The 9,396-nt window shown below is 43.2% G+C and overlaps 1 protein-coding gene and 1 long non-coding RNA gene across 2 annotated transcripts in view; one reads left to right on the top strand and one right to left on the bottom strand.

Annotated features, from left to right (window-relative positions):
* The first annotated feature begins 4,923 nt into the window (after positions 1-4,923).
* LOC306928532 lies at positions 4,924-5,538 on the top strand. The gene is made up of 3 exons (XR_013790704.1): positions 4,924-5,030; positions 5,329-5,423; positions 5,463-5,538. It is a non-coding gene; the product is annotated as an uncharacterized lncRNA (long non-coding RNA).
* Positions 5,539-6,452: 914 nt separating this feature from the next.
* LOC306927138 (protein NLRC3-like) overlaps positions 6,453-9,396 on the bottom strand; it is a gene marked incomplete at its 3' end in the record, with an annotated part of 52,031 nt that continues 49,087 nt past the window's right edge. Inside the window, exons 8-9 of the mRNA XM_079506810.1 lie at positions 6,776-7,155; positions 6,453-6,539 (exon numbers count right to left, since the gene is read on the bottom strand). Coding sequence (XP_079362936.1) covers positions 6,453-6,539; positions 6,776-7,155 — 467 coding nt within the window. The remainder of the gene's footprint in view (positions 6,540-6,775; positions 7,156-9,396) is intronic.

Below are 9,396 nucleotides of genomic sequence, written 5' to 3'. Positions count from 1 at the left end.
CTGTTGTGTCAGTGTAAAATCCAGATAAATGGATGTCCACTGACTGCATTGAGTCTTCTGCTCACTTTGAATGAACTGTTCTTCTTGTCTAGTCTCTCAAGACAGACTGTTGACTAACGTCACATTCACAGGAAATAATAAATTTTTCCTTTATTTTTTAGCGATGGGTTCTCAGATTGCTCCTTGTCTGAATGGGGTCGAGGAATATGTGACACCAAATGTGTGAGTCTGTCGCCCTCTGCTGGACAAACATCGGACATGACATTAAAATAATAAACATCCACGGTTGAGAGAGGCAGACACAACATTTGTCACACCATAAACACAACGTTTGCAACTACCTCTAATCCCAGGTATATCATTTTAGGTATATAATTTTACCCAATATAATACATATAATACATAAAGGCCCTATATTAAAGTACAGCAATGGCAATTTGAGGTACCGGTACTCTTCTTTTTATTAACTGTGGTCATTCTGTGTGCACAGTCTGTGTTTTGCTGGTGAATAATTAGATGGCTTTTATTTTATTTAAGGCAGTGATTACTGTTATCGGTGTGATTGGCAATTCATGAATTGTGTGTATTTAAATGTTCTAAACACAGATTTAAAACATGTCATCCGCTCTTCAAACAGTTCCACATGGATTCAGATTACAGACACTCAGTGAAGCTATTGAAATAACTTTGAGGACTTTAAGGACCAATAGAATCCATTGATTATTTGTAATGGTTTAATTCCAGAAGGTCATAGTTCAGTTACAGTTTTGTGTAAGGGTCCATTTGGTTCCATGTGTATTGTGTTACACTCAGAGTTACAGACCTGTAAGGTTATATTATAATAAGGTTTTTTTCTTTTTTTAAAGCGAGAAAATAATTAGCCTACATGTATTCCAAGTTCCAACATATTCCAAAAACATAATTTCATGCATTACAATACATAAATACATAAATGTAGGAAGTTTAAGAAGCTTAGGCTAAACGAACGCAAGAGAACGTTTGAGAAGAAAGAAGGAAATGAAAATAGCAGATCTACAAGCCACTCAGTAGGTGACGTTCCCGCATAACTTCTGGGTATGATGATGATGTAATTCGCATACCCTCTATTCTGGGGGGAACCTTCAGCCAAAAATAGCAGATCTACAAGCTGTAGGACGACTATGTTTGGCAACATTTGGTGTAGACAGAAAAGAAAAGAAGTACAGAGACAACTCAGGTCCAGTTTAGTAAGTCTAGAGGGTTTAAGAGGATAAATAACAATCTGTATTATAGTGTGTATATGAATTAATTTTAACAAACTGTATTCTACTATATGTTTGTATATGAATGTATTTTAACAAGCTGTATTCTATGTTTATATATATGATATTGATATATTGAACTGATTTTGAAGGATGTGTCATTGATTGATTCCATCAATTGGTTCAATAATGGACATGTCTTTTAGTTTACAAATAAGGAAGTGGAACAAAGTGTGTCTCCTATCAGTTAAATAACGGACATGTCTTTTAGTTTACAAATAAGGAACAAAGTGTGTCTCCTATCAGTTCAATAACGGACATGTCTTTTAGTTTACAAATAACAAAGTGTGTCTTATTGTTGTTTCCAAACAAGGGACGATTCCTTATTCCTTATTCAGTTGGCGACCCAATATATGGCTATTTACGTACACAATAAATTACCAGATTGATCCAAAAGTACAAATGAAACAAAGTATTTCATTGCTTACGGTAATGAAAGTAGTCCATTAGGCCATTGGTTCCCAACCTTTTTATACTGAAGTACCACCTCAGAAAATATTTGTCTCTCCAAGTCCCACCATAATAACTGATGTTAGATGTTATTAATGGGAATTGACCCATGAGTAAAAACTAAATGAAGGTGGATTTCATTGCATACAGGAATTAAAGAATTCCATTAGTTTATACCAGGTGAGTCCAGTGCAACGCGCCTCAGAAATCAACGGGAAGTGTTGGAGAAATAGAATCAATATCCGGTCAGTGCGTTCAGTGTCTGTTTCTCGCTTCAAATGTATTCAGAAACATTCTTGAGAGAAATGTTTAGCTGTAAATGACATTGTTTGTTTATACATGAAATAATAACGTGTGTTCCGATTGGATCCAACGTAGTTCTTATTGTGGACATGTTGTCACACTATGAATATTAATACACAGGAACAACGACAGACTGTCAACAAATAGCGGTGCACGATTATGAAATTATGACCGATATCCGATTATTTGCAGAGTCATATCTGCCGATACCGATTGTGACCGATTCCGATATCATACAGAGAACCACAATGGAAACAAGCCTATAGGCCCTATAGGTGCTTGGCCCAAAGCCTGTTAATAAAGTATTAAAGCAATCAATAAATAGCCTAGATACTCTTTTCCAAGTGTCTGTTTTCACAACTGAATGACTGAATGAGATGAGTACACAAATTAAATGTAGAAAAATGTAAAGTTTATTTTTTACTTAAGATTTTACATCATATTTGATGTGGCTTTTGTTCTAGACTAGAGGTACTAGACACTTTGGATTTATATTGAACTCATGATTTTTTAAATTTTTCATTTAAAACCGATTAAATAATCTGTATTATTTTGAGACTGTTCCGATACCAATATGGCATTTTTATGGCCGATATGGCCGATTCCGATTTATGCTACCGATTAATCGTGCATCCCTATCAACAATCAATTTATTAAACAATTATGACTTCTACACATGATCATACAATAACATGTGAAGAATGAGAATATCAAATGAATGAATGAATGAATGAATGAATGCAATATTTATTTTCGTGTCATGCCACTTTGGCCCATCCCATATGGGATTATATGCGACATTTCACAAAGTACATTGAATACAACTGACAGTCCTTCCTGTTCATACATATTTGTACATTATTCGAACAAAAAAAGAAAACAAAACGAAAATAAACATAACGAGGCCATTTTACATGTAAATGGCCCTCCTCCTCATTGACCAGGCCTTTAGTCAACCATTTCTCATGATTCTGAAATCATTGCAAACATTTGTTGTACACGTTTGTTTGTTACTAGACACCTTTACAAACACATTGAAATCATTGCAAGCATTTGTTTTAGTCAACTTTCTTGTACCGCACTCTGACTTATGGTGCGTCACCGGCTTAAATCAACATCATAAAAAGTAGAGAGGTTGCACACACCAAGAAACAAATTCAAGCAGGTTTATTTCTCTATTTCATCGGGACAAACGTTTGGGCTAACAGCCTTCTTCAGTGTGAGGAGTTGTGGGAGTCAAGTCTCTTTTGAAGGAGTGGTGATGTTGTGCAGGTGCACACCATCACTAATCATCACCTCACAGTCACACCCAAGGTGTGATTACAGACTGGATAGATAAAAGCTATCAGTATCTATTAACAATGTCAATACATTTGCCCAATATATAGAAATATCAAATATACAAATATACAAATATTATAAAAAGATTGAACACTAATGAAAGTGGCTGAGGACATCGGGCATTACTGCCGTTCATAAATCAGTTACAGTCATTAGAGGAAAACGATTACTGTTTGTTTGGGACCTCCTTGGACTCCCATTCCTTTGTCCAAGCTGATTGGACGGTGAAGTCAGCTGGTGGAGGGTTGGTCTAGATGGAAGTGGAGCAGTGGGGGGGTGTAGATGTCTGCATGGTAGATGAATGAAGACAGGGACTGTGTTCCTCCACCTCACAGCTGCCTTTGATACCGTCTGGCACAAACACCTCACAGTGAAACTCACAAAGACCTCACAGGGAAACTCACAAAGACCTCACAGGGAAACTCACAAAGACCTCACAGTGAAACTCACAAAGACCTCACAGTGAAACTCACAAACACCTCACAGTGAAACTCACAAAGACCTCACAGTGAAACTCACAAAGGACACTCCCTGCTTGGACAACGGCAATAATTCAAACTCTGCTGACCAACCAGAGGTTCAGAGTTCACCTAGGTCAGAACACAGGCACACGGAGAACACAGATAAATGGAGTCCCGCAGGGCTCAGTTCTAGTGGTCCAACCCTGTTCAACCTCTACACAAAACAACCCACCATCCACCAAATCCTGAAAATTCATCTGTGCAGACGACATCTGTCTGGCATTCCAAACCACCAGAATTTGACCCACTGGAACAGGTGCTGAGTGAAGACCTTTCCAAACTGGACCAGTTCTGAAAAAAGCCCAGCTTCCAGCGTATTCCATCTCCACAATGCTAAAGCTGCCAGAGAACTGAACATCCATCTGAGTGGACTCAAGCTAAAGCTGCCTCTAATCCAACCCACCTCGGTGTGACCCTCGACAGAACCCTGTCCTTCAAGGAACACGTAAGAGGGAACGACAGCGAAGGTGAAGTCCAGAAACAACCTGCTCTGCTGCAGCCTCCACACTGAGCTCTGCTGCAGCCTCCACACTGAGCTCTGCTGCAGCCTCCACACTGAGCTCTGCTGCAGCCTCCATACTGAGCTCTGCTGCAGCCTCCACACTGAGCTCTGCTGCAGCCTCCATACTGAGCTCTGCTGCAGCCTCCACACTGAGCTCTGCTGCAGCCTCCATACTGAGCTCAGCCTCCACACTGAGCTCTGCTGCAGCCTCCATACTGAGCTCTGCTGCAGCCTCCATACTGAGCTCTGCTGCAGCCTCCACACTGAGCTCTGCTGCAGCCTCCATACTGAGCTCTGCTGCAGCCTCCATACTGAGCTCTGCTGCAGCCTCCACACTGAGCTCTGCTGCAGCCTCCATACTGAGCTCTGCTGCAGCCTCCACACTGAGCTCTGCTGCAGCCTCCATACTGAGCTCTGCTGCAGCCTCCACACTGAGCTCTGCTGCAGCCTCCATACTGAGCTCTGCTGCAGCCTCCATACAGAGCTCTGCTGCAGCCTCCATACAGAGCTCTGCTGCAGCCTCCATACTGAGCTCTGCTGCAGCCTCCATACTGAGCTCTGCTGCAGCCTCCATACTGAGCACCAGCAGTTACTCAAAGGATGCCTCAGAAGGTCACTCCTCAGTCTCTCCCCGTCTACCAGGTCAAAGGTCAAAGACTCTCCCGTCTACCAGGTCAAAGGTCAAAGACTCTCCTGTCTACCAGGTCAAAGACTCTCCCGTCTACCAGGTCAAAGGTCAAAGACTCTCCCGTCTACCAGGTCAAAGGTCAAAGACTCTCCCGTCTACCAGGTCAAAGACTCTCCCCGTCTACCAGGTCAAAGATTATTCCGTCTACCAGGTCAAAGGTCAAAGACTCTCCCCGTCTACCAGGTCAAAGGTCAAAGACTATCCCCGTCTACCAGGTCAAAGGTCAAATACTCTCCCCGTATACCAGGTCAAAGGTCAAATACTCTCCCCGTATACCAGGTCAAAGGTCAAAGACTCTCCCATATACCAGGTCAAAGGTCAAAGACTCTCCCCGTATACCAGGTCAAAGGTCAAAGACTCTCCCCGTCTACCAACCCATGCAGACATCTAGTCTAATGTAAGATCTAAAGCTCCCTGTGGTGATGACTCATTTATACCATAGAGTTTGACATTAATATGGATTTGACCACGGACCCCCATTTGAACATATTTGTACCAGGGACCCCCATTTGAACATATCTGTGTGTGTGTGTGTGTGTGTGTGTGTGTGTGTGTGTGTGTGTGTGTGTGTGTGTGTGTCATATTTCATATTTTAGTCATCTGAAAAGTTTTAGTGTTAGTCTAGTTTTAGTCGACTAAATATAAGATGTTAGTTGACAAAATCTACAGTTAATTTAGTTGACTAAAATGTATTTTGGTGGGCCTTGGTGGCGTCGTAATGGCTGAGTTTACATGCTGAAAATAGCAGATCTACAAGCTCACAACGTGTCGCAATGTGACACGTTGTGGGCTCTGAAAATAGCAGATCTACAAGCTCACAACGTGTCGCAATGCGACGCGTTGTGGGCTTGTAGATCTGCTATTTTCAGCAACCAAGCATAACATGACTTGTCTTTTAGTTCTACTGGATCTCTTCTCCACCTTAACATTTTAGTCTAGTTTGTATTTGTTGATGAAATTGTCAGTATATTTAGTCTTAGTTTTAGTCATCACAGCTTAGTTTTTATTTTGTTATTTAGTCTTCCTCAGTGAAAAAAGGTAGTCGGCGAACATTTTCCGTCAGTTTTAGTCGACGAAATCAACACTAAATGGTTCTCAAAGTGTGGTCCAGGGTCCCCCGGGGGTCCTTGAGGGGGTTCCAGGGGGTCCTAGAAGCTAAATGACCAAATATTAACCATATATTACTTTGCTATTTGAAAATAGCAGATCTATAAACTCACAATGCATTGGGTCAAAGGTCAAATACATGGGGGGAGTTGACAGGACAACGTCCAGGAGCTGTAATGTGTGATGTCACTAGTGATGCTTATTACATCATCACGATGATGTCACCGTGATGTCATGAGTCACTCATGCCCAAATATGGAGTCCATGATGTCAGACTCGGCTATAGTGTCAAAGTACCCCGTGGCGACGGTGGTAACCATGACAACCTGCAATCACTCAAACATGTTGAGTAACCATGGCGACCTGATGATGTCACCCTCACATAGAGCCTCTATCTCTGCTCACACAGACACACTGAGGGGGAGGAGTAGGACCATAACATGAACCCGGCATAGAGAGATTGAGTGGGCGTGGTCTGGAAGGTGTACAGGTGTCTCAGTGAGTCAGAGCACACTGTGTAGAAGGACAGAGTCCCAGCGGGACGGTCCACATACACTGATACTCTGTTGGAGCCTTTAGAGGCTCTGACAGGGAGGACAGTCTGCTGTCCGTTGTGTCTGACAGAGTAACTGATACCATTAAGACCATCACAGTCCAGACTCCAGGACTTGTCATTCCCTCCAAGCCTACAGTCCCAACCATCTCCTTTCCTGCCGATTGTTCCGTCAGCCACTCCTATCTCAACCACTCCACTGCTCTCTACCTCCCAGGAACAGCGTCCAGTCACACTCTGTGTACTCAGAACCTGAGACCAGTCACTAAACCTGTCGGGGTGATCAGGAGGACGCTGACCCCTTGACCTCACTGTGACCTTCCTGTTGTCCTCAGACAGAGAGAGGTCTCTGTATGCTGTGTTTGTGTCCAGTGTGAGACGCTGGAAATCTGATGAGAAAACAACACAAGGAACATTAAATACATCATCCACTGACTGACACACACGCACAAATGCACATGCACGGTCGCACCCATGCGCACACACACACACATGCACGGTCGCACACATACACACACATGCACGGTCGCACACACACATGCACGGTCGCACACACACGCGCGCGGTCACACACACACGCGCGCGCGGTCACACACACGCGCGCGCGGTCACACACACATGCGCGGTCACACACACGCGGTCACACACACACATACACACGGTCACACACACACGCGCGCGGTCACACACACACACACACGCGCGGTCACACACACACGCTCGCGGTCACACACACACGCACAGTCGCGGTCACACACACATGCGCGGTCACACACACACGCGGTCACACACACGCGCGGTCACACACACGCGCGCGGTGACACACACACGCGCGCGGTCACACACACACATGCACGGTCACACACACACATGCACACACACACGTGCGCGGACACACACACGCGCCGACACACACACACACACACACACACACACACACACACACACACACACACACACACACACACACACACACACACACACACACACACACACACACACACACACACACACACACACACACACACACACACACACACACACACACACCCACAGTTGGGTGAAGGGTTAGAGTCCAACCACCAGGGGGCAGAATGTTTAAAAGTCTCCACACAGTGTGATTTTATTTGAACTGGAGACCCCCCAAAATAATCATTTGAACTGCATGGGGACCAGTGTTGTTTTCGTCGACTAAAACTATGACGAAAAATGTTTGTCGACTGCCTTTTTCCACTGATGAAAACTAAATGGAAACAAAATGAAAACTAAGCTATGATGACTAAAACTAAGATTAAATATACTGACAATTTGATCAACAAATAAAAACTAGACTAAAATGTTAGGAAGGGACTAGTGGACAAGAGATCCAGTAGAAGTGATTTTACACTTGGTTGCATGCTGAAAATAGTAGATCTACAAGCTCACAAGCTTGTAAGCTTGTAGATCTGCTAGTTTTAGCAAGTGTAAAAACAGTCATTACGACGGCATCAAGGCCCGCCAAAATACATTTTAGTCGACTAAATCAACTGTAGATTTAATATCCTATGATATTAGTCGACTAAAACTAGACTAACACTAAGACATTCCAGGTGACTAAAATGTGACTAAAACTAAATGGAAACTATTCAAGAGACAATGACTAAAACTAAAATCAAAATTTGCTGCCAAAAACAACACTGCTGGGGACCCCCACAAAATAATCATATTTTAACTGAGGACCCCCCAAAATTATAATAAATGAAGTGGGGACCCCCCAAAATTATAATAAATGAAGTGGGGACCCCCACATTTATAATAAATGAAGTGGGGACCCCCAAATGTATAATAAATGAAGTGGGGACCCCCCAACATTATAATAAATGAAGTGGGGACCCCCAAATGTATAATAAATGAAGTGGGGACCCCCCAACATTATAATAAATGAAGTGGGGACCCCCAAAATTATAATAAATGGAGTGGGGACCCCCAAATTCATAATAAATTAAGTGGGGACCCCCCAAAATTATAATAAATGAAGTGGGGACCCCCAAAATTATAATAAATGAAGTGGGGACCCCCAACATTATAATAAATTAAGTGGGGACACCCCAGAATTATAATAAATGAAGTGGGGACCCCCCAGAATTATAATAAATGAAGTGGGGACCCCCCAAAATTAGAATAAATGAAGTGGGGACCCCCCAAAATTAGAATAAATGAAGTGGGGACCCCCCAAAATTATAATAAATGAAGTGGGGACCCCCCAAAAGTATAATAAATTAAGTGGGGACCCCCAAAAATTATAATAAATGAAGTGGGGACCCCCCACACTGACAAGCACATGGAATTGTAGGCGTTACATTTAGTTTGATGCATTGTGAGCTTGTAGATCTGCTATTTTCACAAATTATGTTCCACTTTACACCTTATTTGACATTTTTGGCCATCATCTGGGGATCCCCACAACCATCTGGGGACCCCCACAATCATCTGGGGACCCCCCACAATCATATGGGGACTCCCCACAACCATCTGGGGACCTCCACACACACGCGGTCACACACACGCGCGCGGTGACACACACACGCGCGCGGTCACACACACACATGCACGGTCACACACACACATGCACACACACACGTGCGCGGACA

The sequence above is a fragment of the Electrona antarctica genome, assembly GCF_951216825.1.
Source record: "Electrona antarctica genome assembly, chromosome: 1".
NCBI lineage: Eukaryota > Metazoa > Chordata > Actinopteri > Myctophiformes > Myctophidae > Electrona > Electrona antarctica.
Note: the sequence above shows the minus strand (reverse complement) of the source record. Positions and strands in the feature narration are given on the sequence as shown.